This window comes from Mesoplodon densirostris, chromosome 15 (assembly GCF_025265405.1).
Source record: "Mesoplodon densirostris isolate mMesDen1 chromosome 15, mMesDen1 primary haplotype, whole genome shotgun sequence".
Lineage (NCBI taxonomy): Eukaryota > Metazoa > Chordata > Mammalia > Artiodactyla > Ziphiidae > Mesoplodon > Mesoplodon densirostris.
This window is the reverse complement of record NC_082675.1, coordinates 77128268-77149649: the sequence shown is the minus strand read 5'-3', so window position 1 is coordinate 77149649 and position 21382 is coordinate 77128268. Positions and strand designations below refer to the sequence as shown.

Here is a 21382-nt window from a genome sequence, read left to right as displayed (position 1 = left end):
ATAGTGCATATGTCTGATTATTTTCTCAGGGTGAATTCCTAGAAGTGACATTATTACATTATACTATATGAATATTTTTTAGATTCTTGATGCATAGTATTAGATTACCTTCCAGGAAGTGTTTATTCCTATGTAGAGAGTATGAGAGTTCCTTTTTCACTATACTCTTGTTGACATTTTTTTAATATGGTAAATATTATAAGTGGCTATGGCATCTATTTTATAATTTCTATATCAGTTATCAATATGGTCAGACATTTTTATGGATTTATTGGCTCTTTTTTTTTCTTTTTGAGAGGTTTATATTCCCATATTGCACCCATTTTTAAAAAAAATTTGGGATGTTTGTCTTGATCTTCTTTTCTGTATATTAATCATTTTAACTCAGGTATTGTCTTTTTACCTTTGTCTTATGTTTTCTTTCTTTTTTGTGTATTTCTGTCATTTACCTCATGAATGAATTTTAAATATCTCTACTATTTTAAACATGTAATGATCTCAAGATCTGATAAATTTCAAAAGATGATGTTAGAGTTAATATTTAAATGTTACTTTCCTTTCCTACTTTCTTCTTCTGGAAAGCCTAAAAAATTTAAATTTCGTGATATTGTAACTTAAAAGTATTATCAAGATTGTTTTAATTTTGAGAAGGACCTATTAGTATTATAAATTTGCATTTTTATTTGTTTAATGTTTTTTCTTTTCTACCCTCCCACTTCCACCTCACACCCCCCACCCCTTAGGTATGAAGCTCTCTTCCCATTAGTATTGTCATGTTTGATGTTTGTCTGGATACACATGGAACAAGAAACCCTGCCACAATCTGTTGTTTCCTATAAACAGAAGGTAGCTTGTCAAAATCATTCTTGCATTTATTTAAGAATACTAGAATATTCTCTATCCTATAAAGAGGTTGCAATGTTATTTCATCAAAAATTCTACTTAAAAATTTACAGTACTTAAGGCATTAATAATTAAGTCAAACAGTTTGTAAGGAAATTTTCACTTACAACAGAAAAGCATGATTTTATTTATTTATTTATTTATTTTTTTTGCGGTATGCGGGCCTCTCACTGTTGTGGCCTCTCCCGTTGCGGAGCACAGGCTCCGGACGCGCAGGCCCAGCGGCCATGGCTCACGGGCCCAGCCGCTCCGCGGCATATGGGATCCTCCCAGACCGGGGCACGAACCCGTATCCCCTGCATCGGCAGGCGGACTCTCAACCACTGCGCCACCAGGGAGGCCCAGCATGATTTTATTGTTTCATGGGCATTATATGTGTTGGGCTTTTCTTAGAGATTATTTGAGAATCTCTGATGCAAAAAAACATTAATATAGGTGAAAGAATACAGGAGAAAGAATGTTCTTTATCTTGTTTGCCTTTGTTTTCACATCTAATTTTTCTTTCCTTCAATTTATTTTTGTTGGAATAATATTTATGTTGTCACACTTCAATTTATGAATTTGATCATAAAGTGACATTTGTGTTCCAGTGTTATTTTTCTCTTTCTAGTCATTCTGATCCAAAATGCTTATTCTGTCACCTTAGTGATCGTGGCCTCAGTCCAAATCTTAGGCTGTTTATTCAACATAATATACTTTGAATTGGCTAAAAGCCAACCAGATATTAAGGACACCTTTATTATGCTGAGCTAGAGAGTTAATTGATGTCTCTTGCCTTTATTTCAGAACTGAAGATAATTATAAGAAATTGATGATAAAATATTTACAATTTTACTGAGGTCAGAGAAAAGAAATATTGCAGGAAAAGACCTTCATAGTTGATCCATTGATTCATCCTTAACTGGTTCTACTTGAGTTCACAAAGAGTACTTGATGCTTTAGAATAAACAATTTCAATAAAGAAGAAACTTTATTGAAGTATATTGAGTAATTACTGGTTTTTAACTTTCAGTCCTGGAATATTAAAATAATACATGAAAAGAAGTTTTGATCAGATTCAAGTAAATGGTCAGACTGTCCTTAGTATTAAATATTCAAAATTTTAATAATAAAATATTATTCAATTAAAAATGAGGTTTATTGTGTTATTTTTTAAATTCTGTATTTTAACTGAAAGGAGATATGTCTTTTTCTAGAAAAGAGGATTAAAGCATCCCAAGAACTTAACAGAAAATTACATGGGAAGTGGGAGATAGGGAAAGTCTCCCTTTAAACTTATCCATGAGTTTTTCTTTTGTGGAAAACGGGGGATTAAGCAAGAGTGCATCCACCATGTTGGAACCTGAGAGGCTTTTTATTTTACCAGGACAGAAATATATTACTTTTTTATAGAGAGAAAATAATTTCTCTGGAAATGAGTTAACAGAAGAACAAAAAAACAGAAAAATATTTAATTTATCATGCTTTTTAATATCATACCATACTTGAGTTTGAGAAGATCGGGACACTGAGAAATCAGATGTTAGAAAAGGGAAAAATTATATAGGGATTTAAAAGTGAAGCATTTATACAGGATAATAAAAAGCCCAATTCTCACTTTTATTACACATATGGCAATACTACAACTCTGTTCAGTATATTATTAACAGTATATTTTACCTTTCGGCAGATGTTATTAAGGTGAAATTAAGCTATAGGAAAAGATTTATTTGTTTTTGTTTGTTTTCTTGTCAGTACAAGTTATCTTTCTAGCTCTTGTAACTTTGACGGTAAGTTTGCTTTTGAGGGTCGAAGTAAGCAAACTGTTATTGTGCATTTATGAATTTCTTCTTATCTCACAGGTCTCCAGTATCCAGTTCACCTATAATACTGATATAACCCAGTTTCGAGACCTCTATCTGGATGACATCCGTAGGGCCTTTTTCCTTGTATCCTTTTTATGGACTTCTGTTTTAAGGCACTGCAACCTCCCATTTAATGGAGTAAGAAGAAGTGGGAGGGGTTTCTGCCTGTCATTTGGTAGTGGTATTACCTTGGAGGCCATTTAACCACCCTCCCAACCATAATTTTCTCATATAGTTTATACTTCAAAAAAATTCTGAAACTATAGAAAAGCATAAAGAATGATATAACAAATGTATATATGTGTATTCCTGCCATCCAAGATATCAACAACTAATATTTTGTCATATATGTCACACATTTTAAAAAATTAAAATATTACAGCTAAAGACAGTCTCCTTTCAACTTCCGACTCCAAACTAATTTCCCTCATCCAGAAGAAACCACTATTATGAGTTAGGTTTGTATCTTTTTATGTGTATTTTATACTATACTCATGTTATATAACATCTGTCCCACAAGGTTTTTGGATCACATCAGAGGCAATATTGTGTGAAAGTTATTTGTATTAGAAGTTTGAAAGACAATGTGACAGAATAAAGTCTCACTTTGGGAAGGCTGGCTGACTGGGTTGAAGAAACTCATAGGGAGATATTTCCTTTGAACTTACCGTGGTGGAGTCTGGACGTTATAGGTCCAGAAAATAAATGTTCTTATTCTCTCCTCTACCTCTTGCCTTCACTCTCAATTTTGCTTTCTGTCTTTGCAGATTCCTTCCACTCAGCCTATACTAATAAAACACTTCTTGGGCCTCCCTGGTGGCGCAAGTGGTTGAGAGTCCGCCTGCCGATGCAGGGGATGCGGGTTCGTGCCCCGGTCTGGGAGGATCCCATATGCCGCGGAGCGGCTGGGCCCGTGAGCCATGGCCGCTGAGCCTGCGCGTCCGGAGCCTGCGCGTCCGGAGCCTGTGCTCCGCAACGGGGGAGGCCACAACAGTGAGAGGCCCGCATACCGCAAAAAAAAAAAAAAAAAAAAACACTTCTTCCTTTGAACCCTGCATCTCCCTAAATTATAATTTCATCTTGTCCTTTGTGTCTACTACCAAGCTCCTTGCCGCTACTACTTCCTTCCCATTTATGTACTATATCCTCAAGCCTTGACCAGTGCTTGGCACATAGTACCTCTTCAGTATTTGTCAAATGTCTCTGCTGAAGTTGTCCTCTCGTGGTCTTCAGGGCCTTCCTGATTGCACAGTCTGATCTGTTCAGTTTTACTTGACCACTCTTACAACATTCAACTCAATTGATTTTTCTCTTTCTTTTCCCTTGACATCCAGAACATGATCCAGGTTCTCTTCTCAGCTTTTTACACCATCTCTATTCTCTTTCATGGAAACTTACTCTTCCTTTGCTCTTGAACCATGTATGTTTTTCTCCAAGCTCTATCATTAACCTTCTCCTCTAATTGTGCCTGGATAATGTCATCCTCTCTTATAGCTTTGACTGACACCTCTGTACAAACAGCTCTAAGATCTACTTCTCCAGCCCTGACCTCTCTGACCTTAAGAGTCATATGTCCAACATCCTGCTGGGCATCACCAGATATATGTCCACACTGACTAATGACTGCCCACCCCTTTCCAAAATCACTCTCTGCCAGGTCACATCTCATTTAATGGCATTGCCATGCTCCCAGCTACCCAGGGCATCAAACATGTCATATTTAACAACTCCCTGTCCACTTTTAAAGTTCCATGGTCTCCCCTCCTTCTCCATTTCCACTCTAACCACACTGGTTCAGACTTTCCTTGTCCCCAACATAGACTACTGAAATAGCTTCCTAACTGAATTTCCTGCCTCTAATTATTTGTATCCCTGATCCAAATATCTCACTGTTATTGGTATTTCTTATTTATATTACTCATCTAAAATTCTTGCCAGCTCTTCATTGTCTCCACAATGAAGTTCAAGGTTTTTTATTAATATGCCACCAATCTATATTTCTTGCTTCATCTTTCACTGTACCCTTCAATAAACCCTCAGCTTCTATCACACCTGTTTACTGTTTCTTGACTACATCATTTTATTTATTTTTTTCTTTTGTCTGCACTGGGTGGCATGTGGGATCTTAGTTCCCTGACCAGGGATTGAACCCCACACCCCCTGCGTTGGAAGCATGGAGTCTTTTTTTTTTTTTTTTTTTGCGGTATGTGGGCCTCTCACTGTTGTGGCCTCTCCCGTTGCGGAGCACAGGCTCCGGATGCGCAGGCCCAGCGGCCATGGCTCACGGGCCCAGCCGCTCCGCGGCATATGGGATCCTCCCAGACCGGGGCACGAACCCGTATCCCCTGCATCGGCAGGCGGACTCTTAACCACTGCGCCACCAGGGAGGCCCGGAAGCATGGAGTCTTAACCACTGGATCGCTAAGGAAGTCCTTGACTACATCATTTATTTCCCACAGTTTACCTTTAAATTCATCTTACATATTTCTACATATCATCATAATCTTAGTCACCATATGAGCACTTTAAACTATTTTATTTATATTTATATTCTTAGTGCCTAGCTCTGCCTCTGACATGTACTAGATAATAAATCTTGGTTGGTTAGTTGACTGGTTGAATGCGTGGAACAATGAATATATTTAAGGCTCAAGTTACCAACGCAAATGCCGCTTATTCACTGAAATTTGTCTTGATTCATACTTCCTTTTTAGTGTTTCTGTACCATTTTTGTGTATGTGTTTATGATAATAAAGTAACTAACATTTATCGAGCCCTTTCAGTGGGCCAGGCACTATTTTAAATACTTTACTAGCAGTAAGTTCTTAGACTCCAATATAATTAATACCTACTTTTTATTACTGCACTATTACAAATGTAAGTTTTAGAAATGTCAAAAAGATGTTTACTCTTTCTCATTCTCTATTGAATTATTTTAAAACATGATATCTTATTTCTTCCTAAGCCTTTCAAAGAACCTGGCACGTTTCACATGTAGTGGGCACACAGCGAGCATGTATGAAATGAAATCGTATTTCAGCTGAAAATGTCTATCGCTTTTTTTTTTAATCATTAGCAGCCAACTACAAATAACAGTAATCCAACTGTTTATGTTAGAGGTGAGGAAAATAGTAACCTTCCCAAGGTTACTAGTGACAAGGATGACCTCCCAGGCCTCGTAGTTCTTTGTACATTGCTTGTTCAGTCTGGTTCTTTCCAAATGCATTCACAAGGAGATACAATGGAACACTCATTTACAACAATTTATGATCAAATGTACAAGTAGAAAAGCAAATTACCCTCATGGTAGAATAGGTGTATCTTTTCTAAATGAAAAAGAACTTTTATGAATTCTGACATGTTTTGGCATTACCTTAACTCTATTTAGGTTTTCTTCTTAATGACAGCCTTTTTTGGAACTGGGAATATAGCTTCTGTTAACAGGTAATTTAAAATAAAAACAGCATATGTATAACCAGAAAATAATACAAATAGGGATTTTGTTCTGTACCTTGCTTTTTACACTGAAGGATGTATTTTGAAAATTGGTATGTATGGGCACATACAAGTCTATCTCATTCGTTTTACTGATTTTGTAATAGTTCTTCAGACAATGTATACTTGTGCTTTAGTAAGAGTAGATTTCAGAAAATTAATTTAAACATGCTTTTTAGAAGAACATTCTTTTAAAGTTACAATGTGAATTCTAAACTCCTTTCTCTTTTCGTTGATTCCTTAGCTTTGATCTTGCCTCCGTCTATTGCTTTCTGACGGTGTTTAGTCCTTACATGATGGGAGCCCTGATGATGTGGAAGGTTGGTTTTCTTATTTTCTTAAGATACTGATTAATAAGATTATGAACTCATTGTGACAATTAAGATTATGTAACATATGACATTAAGATTCTAAAGCGACAGAGTTAAGTTGCATGGAAAGAAGATACCTTCTCAGACACTGTTGAATGGGAAGTCGGACACTTTAGCTTTTACTCCAAAATATAGTTAATCTTTTTACTTTACTCCTAAGCCCATTTAACTTCAAAAAAGTAGAGAGTCTGTTAGTCCCAGGAAGTCCTATCAAAGGTGATTAAAGCCTGTGGGAAGTGAAGGGTGGATCAAAACTGCCTTGCTCCTCAAGATCAAAGGCTCCCCGAACTGATGTTCCCACCCCCAAGACTGCCAACATGTTATCATCTTTTCTCATAATCCCTGTACTTAGAACTGATTTATTCATTCAATAAATATGTCACTGAAGGCTTATCAGCACCAGCTGGGTACTGAGGATTCTAAGATAATGACAAATTATCAGCTTTCCAGGCATTCAGACTCTCCAATAGAATGTAATTCATGCTCTTTCCCTTTTTCTCTAGGATCATTAAGCTTGTCTTATTCCCTCTACCATAGTGCCTGGCACATTTTATATACCTAGTATATATTTGTTTAAATAAAGGAACTAATATCTGCCTAAAATCTGATTGCCTTCTATTCAGATCACATAAGTAATAATTGTAAAAGTATGTGTTTATTAACAGATTAATATCCTTTTTTTTGTTACTGCACTAATACAAATGTAATTTTAAGAAATGTTAAAAAAGATGTTTGTTTTCTCATGTCCCATTCTCTATTGAATTATTTTGAAATGTGTATTAATAGTTTCCTTATTCTTTATTTACATTTTTCTTAAAGGTAGTTGTTCTTTTCTCAGTCTATTAAAGATCATGGGCCTTTAATTAAAAACAAGCAAAAAAAAGAAAGAAAAACAGAAGTTTAAACTAAATGCTAGATTTATAATCTCCAGCTTAATTCAGTAAGTTTTACTGACATAATATATTTGGTCACTTTTTTTGACTGATGTGGCTGGAAGTGAAAATTCTCCTGGACCTCTATTTCAGTCATGTAGCCTTCACTACATGTAGCCTTCGCTTGAACAAGAGTCTTATGCAGTTTTGAACATCATTTCTTTTCCATATTTTCTCCCTCCCCTCTTTGTTTAAACATTGTGTGTGTGTGTGTGTGTGTGTGTGTGTGTGTGTTTTAATTGGTCATTGGAAAGCAGTATCTCAAAATATTAACAGTGTTACTTCTGGATTATAGATTTTTCAACCAGTGTAAATTTTAGTATACCTTTCTCCATTTTTTTTTTACAGAGTATGAATTTTATAATCAGAAATAAATTAGTATTAAAATAAAACAACAACAAGCAATGGTAAAGCAGCTAAATCATGTTAATAGAGTTGTAGTATCAAATAACCAGATGAGTTCAGGGATCTGTGAATCAAATCATCAGACTCCATAGTTTATTTGATTTGGTTCATTAATTATTATACTGAGTTAAATAGAACAAAAATTTGGAATAGGCTTTATTTGAAATACTTGTTGTTATCTTTTATACACCAAATGCTGTTGATGTGGATTTTTAAATCCGTTTCGTCACCGTTCTATATGTCATTGGTATCATGGTTTTATTTCAGCATTGGCTTTTCACTAATACAGACAAACTTGGAGAAATAGAAATATTTCTTCAAATGCTACAGCTACCCATGGCATCATTTGTTGTTCTTTTAAACAGATTTTAATCCCCTTTGCTCTTGTGATGTGTGCTTTTGAAGCTGTTCAGTTAACTACCCAGTTATCATCAAAAAGGTAAGATGAATGTTTAAGAAACATTGAATTTGTTAGTTTTAGAAAAAAAAAAAAGCATTTATACCTTGTCAATACCACATAGAAGATACTTAGATGCAATTTAAAAAAAATAGTAAGTGACATGTACTTTCTCACATCTCTGTTAACAGATGCAAGTTTTTAGAAGGGCTTTTTTTTTTTTTTTTTTTTTTGCGGTATGCGGGCCTCCCACTGCTGTGACCTCCCCCGCCACGGAGCACAGGCCCCGGACGCGCAGGCCCAGCGGCCACGGCTCACGGGCCAGCCGCTCCGCGGCATGTGGGATCCTCCCGGACCGGGGCACGAACCCACGTCCCCTGCATTGGCAGGTGGACTCTCAACCACTGCACCACCAGGGAAGCCCTAGAAGGGCTTTTAATTAAAGTTTAAGAAGAGCTGGGGATATGTGGGATGAGAAGTAGAAGGCTCATCAAAATGTGTGTGTATATGTATGTGTGTATTTGTGTGTGTGTGTGTAGTAATTTTTTTTTTTTTTTTTTTTCCTTTTGCGGTATGCGGGCCTCTCACTGTTGTGGCCTCCCCCGTCGCGGAGCACAGGCTCCGGACGCGCAGGCTCCGGACGCGCAGGCTCAGCGGCCATGGCTCACGGGCCCAGCCGCTCCGCGGCATATGGGATCCTCCCAGACCGGGGCACGAACCCGTATCCCCTGCATCGGCAGGCGGACTCTCAACCACTTGCGCCACCAGGGAGGCCCTGTGTAGTAATTTTAACCTGAGACTAGTACAACGAAAAACTAAATACAAAGGGAGAGTTTTAGTTTTGTTCGTTTAGTATTTAGTTTTTCTACAATGAAAAACTAAATACAAAGGTAGAGAACTGAGGCAAAGATGACAAAGTTGTGGCTTTATAAATGTCTTCTCTTTTGACCTTTAAACCTTTACAAGTCACTGACATTCCCCCCTAATATAACACTGACCCCTCAAACTTAATATGTCATACATTGAACCCAGCAATTCCCTTTCTTCCTGTTGAACTCTAGCTGCTCATCCTGTTTTCTTTTTCTAATCCGTCACACAAGCCCAAGTCCATCCATCCCTCATTGCCAAATCCACTCGCTACGTCACTGATATCGTCTCTTCTTTCTATTCACATTTTCAATCACCTCCACCAACCCACTATCATCAGTCATCTTCAGGGGCCTCTTAGCTGATCTCCCTGCTTTTACTCCTGTCCTCCTACAGTTTTTATCCATACAACAGACAGAGGAGCCTTTAAAACCTTCCAATGGCTTCTTGTCACAACTAGGAAAAATTCTAAAGTCCTAATTATGGCCTAAATGGCCCCATGTGATCTGGCCCCTGCATCTCTATCTCTCCAACCTTATTTCCCACAACTCTTGTGCTAGCACACTCTGCTTAAAGCTGACCCTCTTGCTGTTCTTCAAATACACCATGCACGTTTTCACCTCATGCCCTTTGTACGTTCCACACTCTCTCTACCTGCAGTGCTCTTTAATCATATAGTTTCATGGTTCACTCTGTTCACACAGGTCTCTACTTAAATGTCTTCTCATACAGGTCTCCCCCGATCAATCGACTCTTCTTCCTGACATTTAACACCACCTGACATTTTATTGTTATTACAAACATTCTATTTATTATTCATCTCCCTGAGTAGATGGTAGGCTCTGTTCACCGATGTTTTACCAGCAACAAGAACAGTGGCTGGCATACAATAGAAAGTGAAAACATGTGCTAAATTAGTGGTAGAAGTTATCAGCACAAAATAAAACTGGAAATGGCTACTACTTCACATTGTGACATTTCTTTTATACACAAGACTGACTTAAGAACGTCCCCCTTTTGGTTCCATAGAGCACTAAAATTTGACCCAGGAAAAATTAGACTTGGTAGAAACAACAACAAATAACACTGTAAAAAGGTAAAACGACACAGAGCAAAATCTATAACGGACAAAATAATGATGAAGAAGCAAAAAATAAAAAATAGTGACATCACCAAATGCTGGGGAGGATGCAAAGAAATTGCTCTCAGACATTGCTGGTGGGAATGTAAAATAGTACAACTACTCTGAAAAGAGTTATCCAGTTTCTTATGAAACTGCGCCAACAACATAATCCAGTAACTGCACTCGGCTATTTTTCCTGGAGAAATGAAAACTTGTGTTTGCACAAAAACTGTACACAAATGTTTATAGCAGCTTTATTTGTAATAGCCACAAACTGGAAACCACCCTGATGTCCTTTGGTGCTTGAATGGTTAAGCAAACTGTGGTATAATGGAGTACTGCTCAGCAATAAAAAGGAGCAAACTATTGATACACACAGAACCTTAGATGAATCTCAAGAGAATTGTGCTCAGTGAAAAAGGCAATCCCAAAATGTTATAAGTGATTCAAATGATTCCACTTGTACAACACTCCTGAAATAACAAAATTATAGAAACAGAGAACAGATTAGTGGTTTCCAGAGACTGGGGATTAGACAGAGAGTAAGCAAGAGGAGGATAGATGTAACTATAAAAGAGTATCATGAGGGATCCTTGTGATGATGGAAACATTCTGTATCTTGACAGAATCAATGTCAATATCCTGGTTGTGATATTGTACTATAGTTTTGTAAGGTGTTACCAGTGGGGGAAACTGGGCAGAGGGTACATGGGTTCCCTCTATATCATTTCTTGCAGTTGCATGTGAATCCATAATTATCTAAAATAAAAACTTTAATTTAAAAAAATCATAATTCATGTCCCTTTCTTTTTTAAATTTTATTTATTTTTTTTACACAGCAGTTTCTTATTAATCATCAATTTTATACACATCAGTGTATACCTGTCAATCCCAATCTCCCAGTTCATCACACCCCACACACACCCCCGCCACTTTCCCCCCTTGGTGTCCATACGTTTGTTCTCTATCATGCCCCTTTCATACCATTGAAATAAATATTCAACGTGTTAAATAACATTTTTGAAGTCTAGCCCATCACTGTGGGACAGTAGTCCATGATAATGTGAAAAGAGCCTTTGTCAAATGTAATATTTACAGAAGCAGAAATACTAATAACAGAATGTTAGATTATTTGATTATTCTCATTTTGATTTTAATGTGCTTTTAAAATGTGTCTGCAGTATTACATGTGTTTTTTCTTTATTTTTTTTCCAGTCTTTTTCTCATGGTTATCAACATATCAGACATCATGGCTTTGGTAAGGCATTACTGGATATTCAATATAAATAAGATTGACAAGCTAAACAATGAGCTGATTTATATATATACATATATATATTAATTAACTAATCTATTTATTTATTTTGGCTGCATTGGGTCTTTGTTGCTGTGTGCAGGCTTTCTCTAGTTGCAGTGAGCAGGGGCTACTCTTCGTTGCGGTGAGCGGGCTTCTCATTGCGGCGGCTTCTCTTGTTGTGGAGCATGGGCTCTAGATGTGCGAGCTTCAGTAGCTGTGGCATGCGGGCTCAGGAGTTGTGACTCGCAGGCTCTAGAGCTCAGGCTCAGTAGTTGTGGCACACGGGCGTAGTTGCTCTGTGGCATGTGGGATCTTTCTGGACCAGGGTTTGAACCCATGTCCCCTGCATTGGCAGGCAGATTCTTAACCACTGTGCCACCAGGGAAGTCCCCCAATGAGTTGATTTAATCAAGTGAAATATGAATGCACTTATGTACATGAACTCTTTAGATACTGAGTTATAAATGCTGGCATAATTTACACATAAATTACTTTCTTTTTATATGACCTATAATGTGGTAAGAGTGCTCTTAGAGTGTCAGAAATCTTCTAACTTGATTTATTAGAATCTGTCACTTTATACATAGTCTTCAATGGTACGTTGTATCTGAAATGAAACTTCCATAGGAAATTAACAGAAAAAGCTAACTTTAGGTTTAGGTAATATACCATTTTCCTACTTGAAATGCTGATTTTTAACCTTTTTGTCAGATTGAAAAAGAAAGGAAAAAAGAGGGGAGGAGGAAGGGAAGGAAGGAAAGGGAACAGAGTGGGATGATGTTATCAAGATGCGAGCTCTAATAATGAGTTCTAGTGAGGAACAGGTAGGTGGGCCTCCAGTATGTAATGTATTAACAAAAAGAACCCAGTTTACACCTACAAGTTCAGGAGGGTTCCCCAAGCTACACTAAGGTTTGATAATTCACTAAAGACTGTTATATCCACAAGTGTGGCTTATTACAGGGAAAGGAGACAGATTAAAATCAGCCAAGGGAAGAAATGCAGAGGGCAGAGTCCAGAAGGGGTCCAGATGTGGAGGTCTGGCCATACTCCCCCCATGAAGCTGGGACAACCGTGCTCTACCGGCAGTGATGTGTGACAGTGCACATGGAGTACTGCCAGCCAGGCTCACCAGAGCCTCGATGTCCAGGCTTTTTATTGGAGCCCAATCATATATTGTTCCCATGGCTAACCTTTAATCTCCAGTCCTTCTAGAGGTAGAACTGATAACGCACAACCCAAAGCCCTTAACATAAATCACATTATTAGACTGTCCAGTGGCTGAGGTCCCCTAGGCAAAATACTCCTATCAGGCAGGGCCTAGTAATCGCCTCCTAGTAGCTGAAGGTAAAGGCCAGACCTCTCTTTAGATAGGGTTAATTCTTCACTACACAACATCTTATGCTGGAAGTGCTGAGAGACGACTGTTAGGGTAACTTCCCAAATCAGATTCCTAGTCACTTGATTCAGATGAGAACATTTTTATGTTGTATTGAACTGGATATATTTCGAAATTGACCACACATAATGTTAGAACAAATTAGCTTTCAGTTTTGCTCACAAAGTGGCAAATAGACAAAGACATGTTAACAGAAGAGAATTTAAATTCTCTGATTAATTTTATATGAAGAATCAGACTGCTGCGTTTAACTTAGAGAGCCATGTGTGGTCTAAGTTCTGCTTACCTGACTGGCATTGTGTCTCTCCTCTCCCTCCTTGTTTCCTCTACCCCAGCCTCACCTTGGACCTGCCAAGCTCTACCTGGACCCTTGATGTTTATAAACATTACTCCCTCTGTCAGAAACAAACTTCTCCCCGGATCTCTCCAACCTCCTCTTTCCTCTGACTCTTACTTGTCACTTAGATTTTTAGACTTTTTATTGGGACAGCCTTCGCTTATTACCCCAGCTGGGGTGTGTGCCCCTTCCTTTGTGCTCCTGTACTTGCCTGTATTTCCAATCGTAACACTCATCTCACACACACACACACACACACACACACACACACACACACACATGCCTGATAAATTGACTGAATCAGTCACTAGATTATAAATCTCCTGAAAGAGAGTTTATCTCCAGGACCTAACACAGTGATTAGCACATAGTAGGCGATCAGTAAATGTTTGCTGATGAATAGATGATACGGCTTCCTTTCACTGCAGTCTTTGGTATAATCGATACTTAGTGTCTTTTATGAAAGTTGGCTGGGTTTTCTTTCTAGTTATTCAAGATGTCACTTTTGTGCTTATATGACTGAATGGTAACGCTGTTTCTGGCTTTTAAGCTATTGCTCATTTTAGTCCAAGCAAAAATTTCAATAAAGGGAGAATTCTTACTGATTCCAGTCAGATAGTGGTTCTGAGGGGTCAGAAATCTGAAAGACATAATCCTAAAAGAAAGTTGTTTTTAGACTGAATCTATATAGCCTTTGTTTTTAATGAAGCCATATTTTGTTTTATTTTACAGCATTTTTTCTTCTTGATCAAAGATTATGGCAGCTGGCTTGATATTGGAACAAGGTATAGTATATATTCACATAGAATTCTTCAGAGTGCAGTGAAAAATAGAAACTTGGTATCTTAGTTTAGAAGATTTCAATTTGATTTTTGAAGTAAGCATAGCAAGTAGCAATTATTTTAAACCTCTGGAGGTGAGACACGTCCCTCCAGTTCTTGGCATTAACACATTATCAGGTGTTTCCTTGGGATGATATGGGGACAGATGTTAAGTCTGAAAGAAATGCAGAACAGCAGGAAGGTACAAGGAAAACTGCTGGAATCTGGGGTGGATCACTCCAGTGTCTGTGTTCTCATAACCTCTCAATCTCTCTCAAGAACAATGAAGCTATTCAAGTTGCAGTGTGAATTTTCTGTGGCAGTTTACATTTCATGTAATCATCATATGCCTCCTAGAATCTTCAATATGGGAACATGTTAACATGTGATACCTAGAACATTGTTATTTAAAGTATAATCTGAACAAAAAGTCGGTTTCTTCTTTATTGTGATTTGAACGTCAATGATTGCCATAATCTGTTAAATTTCTTCTCTTTGAGGGGAAGAAAGGAAGGTTGATCCTTTTGCCTTTTTGTTTTCAAATGCATTCAGAGATAGAATACATTTTTATAGACTAATTTTATTTCCTTCAGTCAGTATTTGTTCAGCCAGGAATTGTGTAGGTTTGTGAGGTACTCGATTACAAGTCCTCTCCTCTGTTCCTACCCTCTTAGGCAGCTCAGGCTTGTACCGCCTTGTTATTTATATAGAGGTCTGTCTCCCTTGATAGTCAGCTGATTTGACTCTGTTTCATTCCTTGTGTGCTAGGCACGAAGAGGGTACTCCATAGGTCGTTAATTTTGTTTTCATTAGTCTCTTAAGTTTGAAGCTTAGGGAAAGTTTTAATGTGTCCTTCTCACCAGCCCTCTGATCCCAAAGTGTCCAGGCAGGTAGTAGGTCATGGTATGGGCTTTAAGCCAGAGCTCCTGGGATTGATCTGTTTCTGCCACTTTTTAGCTGTGACACTGTCAGCAAGTGACTTAACGTCTCCAATCTCCCTCTGTCTCTTGTCATTTTGAATGAATTAATCCATCTAAAGCATTTAGCACAGTGCCTGGCATCAAATAAGCTCCAATAAATGGAAACTATTATTATTTTTTTATCCTTCATAGTGTTTCTTGTATTTGAGATACCTCTCCTTATTCTCTCCATAATTTGATTAATGTATTTTCATTTTAAACATAGGTCAGAATTTTGTTTGGAAAATATTCTGACAAAATATAGCATTATTACATATGAGACTTTTTATTTTATTCTTAATTGTAGCAAAATATACATAATATAAAATTTACCATCTTAACCCTTTTCAAGTGTAGAATTCAGTGGCATTAAGGACATTCACATTGTTGTACAACTATCATTATCATTCCATCTCCATAATGGTTTTCATCTTGCAAAAAACTCCTCATTTCCCATCTCCACCAGCCCTGGCAACCAACATTTTAATTTCTGTTTCTATGTATTTGACTACTCTAGGATAGCTCACATAAATTAAATTGTACAGTATTTGCCCTTTTGTGACTGAATTATTTCATTTAGCATAATGTATTCAAGGTTTATCCATGTTATAGCATGTGTCAGAATTTCCTTCCTTTTGAAGGCTGTATAATGTTCCATTGTATGTACAGACCACATTTTGTTTACCCATTCATCCATCTGTGGACACTTGAGTTGTTTCCCCCTTTTGGCTATTGTGAATAATGCTGCTATAACATGGGTTTGAGACTTTTTGATGGGAGAAATTTATATTGGTTTTGGCTCTAAAGAGGTGTGAAGGAATGAAGAGGATATAATTCTCACATGAAGATGTGCATCATTAATTTCTGCACAGCATCATTAATTTATATTACACAAATTAAGGATTTGATTTTCTCTGATTCTCTTGAGGTTTATCTTTACTTGGCAGATTTTGTTCTTCAAAATACAAATTTCACTGTTATTACCAGTAATAACATGCATAAAACACAAAGCATTTTTTTTTTTTTTTTTTTTCTTTTTGCTGTATGCGGGCCTCTCACTGTTGTGGCCTCTCCCGTTGCGGAGCACAGGCTCCGGATGCGCAGGCCCAGCGGCCATGGCTCACGGGCCCAGCCGCTCCGCGGCATATGGGATCCTCCCAGACCGGGGCACGAACCCGTATCCCCTGCATCGGCAGGCGGACTCTTAACCACTGCGCCACCAGGGAGGCCCACAAAGCATTTTTAAATATCCATGATCTCAATTCAACAGGGCAAATATTTATTGATCACCCGCTATGCACCAGGTGAATTGCTGGGGATGAAAAGCACATTCTCAGGCTCTTAGGGGGCTTAAGGTTGGAGGAGGAAACAGACTTATGAGCAGACAATATGGTGCAGTGTGAGAATTTCTAGAATAGTCTCTTGGGTGCTGTGGGGACATTAGTCAGGGTACCTACCTCAGCCTTCAGGGTAAGGGAAGGCTTGTCAGGAGAGGGACTGTTTAGACACTGCAAGAGTAGCATTTAGAAGAGCACATTGGGTCACAAGATCTAGGGAGAATGTGTAGCATAAATAAAGGCAAAGATCTAGTGGCACCTTAAGGAACCACTGATATTTACAGGTAGAGAACAGGAGGTGTGGCAGTGAGGCTGAAAGAAGTGGCCAGAAAGGCAGGAGGAAACCAGGTGAGAGTAGTGTGGTGGAAATCAAAAGAACATTCAGGAAGGAGGGAGGTTATCGAGATGTCACAGAGAAAGTAAGTAGGAGAAGACATAAAGACATGCATTGGATTAAACAGTGGGTCATTGATGAGCTTGGCCAGGGACGGTTCAGTGGTAAGATTTAGTGTTACATGTCTGCACTGAATCAAATCCATTGATTTCTGGGTGAGGACCACAGACCAAAGATAATCATTTTTCTCCTCACTACCAAGTCTTCAGTAAAATAACAAACCCAGCAAAAGTGAACAGAATAGAAAAATGACCATCAGCAAATGCAAGTTCAACAAATTCCTAGAAGATGGATAATCCAAGAGAGGAAGCAGCAGCCCAGAATCTATCAGCAAGTGCTGCCAAAGGAACAGGAAAACCCAGAGGCTCCAGACTCAGTCAAAAGTAATATGGAACACAGGAGTGAGGAAGGGGATTAACTGCATGTCTCTCAGTCCAGTGATGGTCAGTGAGCTCTCCATGGCCTCTTTCCTCCTTCCTTCATCCCCACGCAGGAAGTACTACTTTCTGCATTTTACTCCCAGGGACAAACCAGAGGTCACCTGGAAAGAGGCTGAGGAGATGTGAAGAATTTCACTGCTGTGACACATGTGCTTCTACCTCATAGAAAAACTGTCCTGCACTCTAGCATTCATAGCTTCCTTCCACCCCGGCCCAAAGGGCAGAGGCAGGCAACCCTCTGCTAATCCTAAAACATGACATAGCAATTTTTATTACATATCCACAACTTACTGGCAACTATCCTATATGTGAGTTAGACCTAGAGGAAAACAAGACCTTCTTAAAAACTTAACACTACCCTCTGATTGCTATTCTGAATAGGATAACAATTCTATTTCTAGATACCTACCCAAGAGAAGGAAAAAATATGTACACAGAAGACTTGTACAGGAATTTTAATAGTAGCTTTATTAATAATAACCAAAATCTGGAAACAACCCAGATGTTTATCAGCACTTGAATGGATAAAACAAATTATACTATATCCATAAAGTGGAAAACTACTTATTAATAAAAAAATGAATGACTGATGAACCCAACTACATGGATGAATCTTAAAAAATTTTTAATGAGTAAAAGAAACCAGGTGCATTAAGAGTACATATTGTATTATTCCATTTATGTAAAATTTTAGAACAGACATAATTAATCTATAGTCACAGAAAGCTGATCAATTGTTGTCTGGGCCTGGGAATTAGGGTAAGCATGCCTATAAATGGGCATGTGGAAACTTTTGGAGTGATGGAAGTGTTCTACGTCTTGACTGTGATGATGGTTACATGGGTGAATCATTTGACAATACTCATGTAACCAGATACTTGAAATGGTTCCATTTTCTTATATATAAATTATACTTCAAAGTTGATTCATAAAGAAAAATAGAACTAAAATAACTACCTAAAATTGACATGAGTAGGGTATGGTATAAGTCAGCCAAATCCTCCTCTTGCCTAGCAGAGACTTAATAAATGATGTTTTAAATTGATGCATCAATAAACAGCAATGTAAAGATACTAATTCATGTCAAGGAGGTAACCACCAGAAGGTCTAAAAAGGGAAGCAGTTAGAGTGGTTGCTTGAGAATTGGGCAAGAAAGAATGAGGGGTATTACTTTTCATTGTAAGCCTTTCTCCCTTATTTTGCTTTTTTAATACTGTGTGTATGGCTCAGATAAAAATTAAAGGGAAGCCCTAAACCAAGATGGCAGAGTAGAAGGACGTGCTCTCACTCCCTCTTGTGAGAGCACCGGAATCACAACTAGCTTCTGGACAATCATCGACAGGAAGACACTGGAACTCACCAAAAAAAGATACCCCACATCTAAAGACAAAGGAGAAGCCACAATGAGACGGTAGGAGGAGTGCAATCACAGTAAAATCAAATCCCATAACTGCTGAGCGGGTGACTCACAGACTGGAGAACACTTATACCACAGAAGTCCACCCACTGGAGTGAAGGTTGTGAGCCCCACATCAGGCTTCCCAACCAGGGGGTCCAGCAACGGGAGGAGGAATTCCTAGAGAATCAGACTTTGAAGCCTAGCGGGATTTGATTGCGGGACTTTGACGGGACTGGGGGAAACAGAGACTCCACTCTTGGAGGGCACACACAAAGTAGTGTGCACATTGGGACCCAGGGGAAGGAGCAGTGACCCCAGGGGAGACTGAACCAGACCTACCTGCTAGTATTGGAGGGTCTCCTGCAGAGGCGTGGGGTGGCTGTGGCTCACCATGGGGACAAGGACACTGGCAGCAGAAGTTCTGGGAAGTGCTCCTTGGCATGAGCCCTCCCAGAGTCTGTCATTAGCCCCACCAAAGAGCCCAGGTAGGCTCCAGTGTTGGGCTGCCTCAGGCCAAACAACCAACAGGGAGGGAACCCAGCCCCACCCATCAGCAGACAAGCAGATTAAAGTTTTACTGAGCTCTGCCCATCAGAGCAAAAGTCAGCTCTACCCACCACCAGTCCCTCCCAAGCCTCTTAGATAGCCTCATCCACCAGAGGGCAGACAGCAGAAGCAAGAAGGACTACAACCCTGCAGCCTGTGGAACAAAAACCACATTCACAGAAAGATAGACAAGATGAAAAGGCAGAGGGCTATGTACCAGATGAAGGAACAAGATAAAACAGCAGAAAAACAACTAAATGAAGTGGAGATAGGAAACCTTACAGAAAAAGAATTCAGAATAATGATAGTGAAGATGATCCAGGACCTTGGAAAAAGAATGGAGGCAAAGATCGAGAAGATGCAAGAAATGTTTAACAAAGACCTAGAAGAATTAAAGAACAAACAAACAGAGATGAACAATACAGTAAATGAAATGAAAACTACACTAGAAGTAATCAATAGCACAATAACTGAGGCAGAAGAACGGATAAGTGAACTGGAAGACAGAATGGTGGAATTCACTGCTGCAGAACAGAATAAAGAAAAAAGAATGAAAACAAGTGAAGACGGGGCTTCCCTTGTGGCACAGTGGTTGAGAGTCTGCCTGCCAATGCAGGGGACACGGGTTCGTGCCCCGGTCCAGGAAGATCCCACATGCCGTGGAGCGGCTGGGCCCATGAGCCATGGCCACTGAGCCTGCGCGTCTGGAGCCTGTGCTCCACAACAGGAGAGGCCACAACAGTGAGAGGCCCGCGTACCACAAAAAAAAAAAAAAAAAAGAAAGAAAGAAATGAAGACAGCCTAAGAGACCTCTGGGACAACATTAAACCCAACAGCATTCGCATTATAGGGGTCCCAGAAGAAGAGAGAGAAAGGACCAGAGGAAATATTTGAAGAGATTATAGTAAAAAACTTCCCTAACGTGGGAAAGGAAATAGCCACCCAAGTCCAGGAAGCTCAGCGAGTCCCATACAGGATAAACCCAAGGAGAAACACGCCAAGACACATAGTAATCAAATTGGCAAAAATTAAAGACAAAGAAAAATTATTGAAAGCAGCAAGGGAAAAATGACAAATAACATACAAAGGAACTTCCATAAGGTTAACAGCTGATTTCTCAGCAGAAACTCTACAAGCCAGAAGGGGGTGGCATGATATACTTAAAGTGATGAAAGGGAAAAACCTACAACCAAGATTACTCTACCCAGCAAGGATCTCATTCAGATTCGATGGAGAAATCAAAAGCTTTACAGACAAGCAAAAGCTAAGAGAACTCAGCACCACCAAACCAGCTCCAAAACCAATGGGATGCAGCAAAAGCAGTTCTAAGAGGGAAGTTTATAGCTATACAAGCCTACCTCAAGAAACAAGAAAAATCTCAAACAATCTAACCTTATACCTAAAGCAATTAGAGAAAGAAGAACAAAAAACACCCAAAGTTAGCAGAAGGAAAGAAATCATAAAGATCAGAGCAGAAACAAATAGAAACAAAGAAAACAGTAGCAAAGATCAATAAAACTAAAAGCTGGTTCTTTGAGAAGATAAATAAAATTGATAAACCGTTAGTCAGACTCATCAAGAAAAAGAGGGAGAGGACTCAAATCTATAAAGTTAGAAATGAAAAAGGAGAAGTTACAACAGACATCACAGAAATACAAAGCATCCTAAGAGACTACTACAAGCAACTCTATGACAATAAAATGGACAACCTGGAAGAAATGGACAAATTTTTAGAAAGGTATAACCTTCCATGACTGAACCAGGAAGAAATAGAAAATATGAACAGACCAATCACAAGTAATGAAATTGAAACTGTGATTAAAAATCTTTCAAAAAACAAAAGTCCAGGACCAGACGGCTTCACAGGTGAATTCTATCAAACATTTAGAGAAGAGCTAACACCCATCCTTCTCAAACTCTTCCAAAAAATTGAGGAGGAAGGAACACTCCCAAACTCATTCTATGAGGCCACCATCACCCTGATACCAAAACCAGACAAAGGTACTACAAAAAAAGAAAAGTACAGACCAATATCACTGATGAATATAGATGAAAAAATCCTCAACAAAATACTAGCAGACAGAATCCAACAACACATTAAAAGGATCATACACGA

At 38.7% G+C, this 21382-nt stretch overlaps 1 protein-coding gene across 4 annotated transcripts in view; it reads left to right on the top strand.

Moving 5' to 3' along the window:
• The window catches only part of PIGN (phosphatidylinositol glycan anchor biosynthesis class N), a 106683-nt gene that overhangs the window by 67202 nt on the left and 18099 nt on the right, over nucleotides 1-21382 (top strand). For 3 of the 4 annotated variants that reach the window (XM_060119168.1, XM_060119169.1, XM_060119167.1), the window contains 7 exons: nucleotides 744-846; nucleotides 2745-2831; nucleotides 6136-6191; nucleotides 6487-6562; nucleotides 8316-8389; nucleotides 11553-11595; nucleotides 14103-14155. In XM_060119168.1, coding sequence (XP_059975151.1) covers nucleotides 744-846; nucleotides 2745-2831; nucleotides 6136-6191; nucleotides 6487-6562; nucleotides 8316-8389; nucleotides 11553-11595; nucleotides 14103-14155 — 492 coding nt within the window. The remainder of the gene's footprint in view (nucleotides 1-743; nucleotides 847-2744; nucleotides 2832-6135; nucleotides 6192-6486; nucleotides 6563-8315; nucleotides 8390-11552; nucleotides 11596-14102; nucleotides 14156-21382) is intronic. The other variant, XM_060119170.1, reaches the window with a different exon arrangement.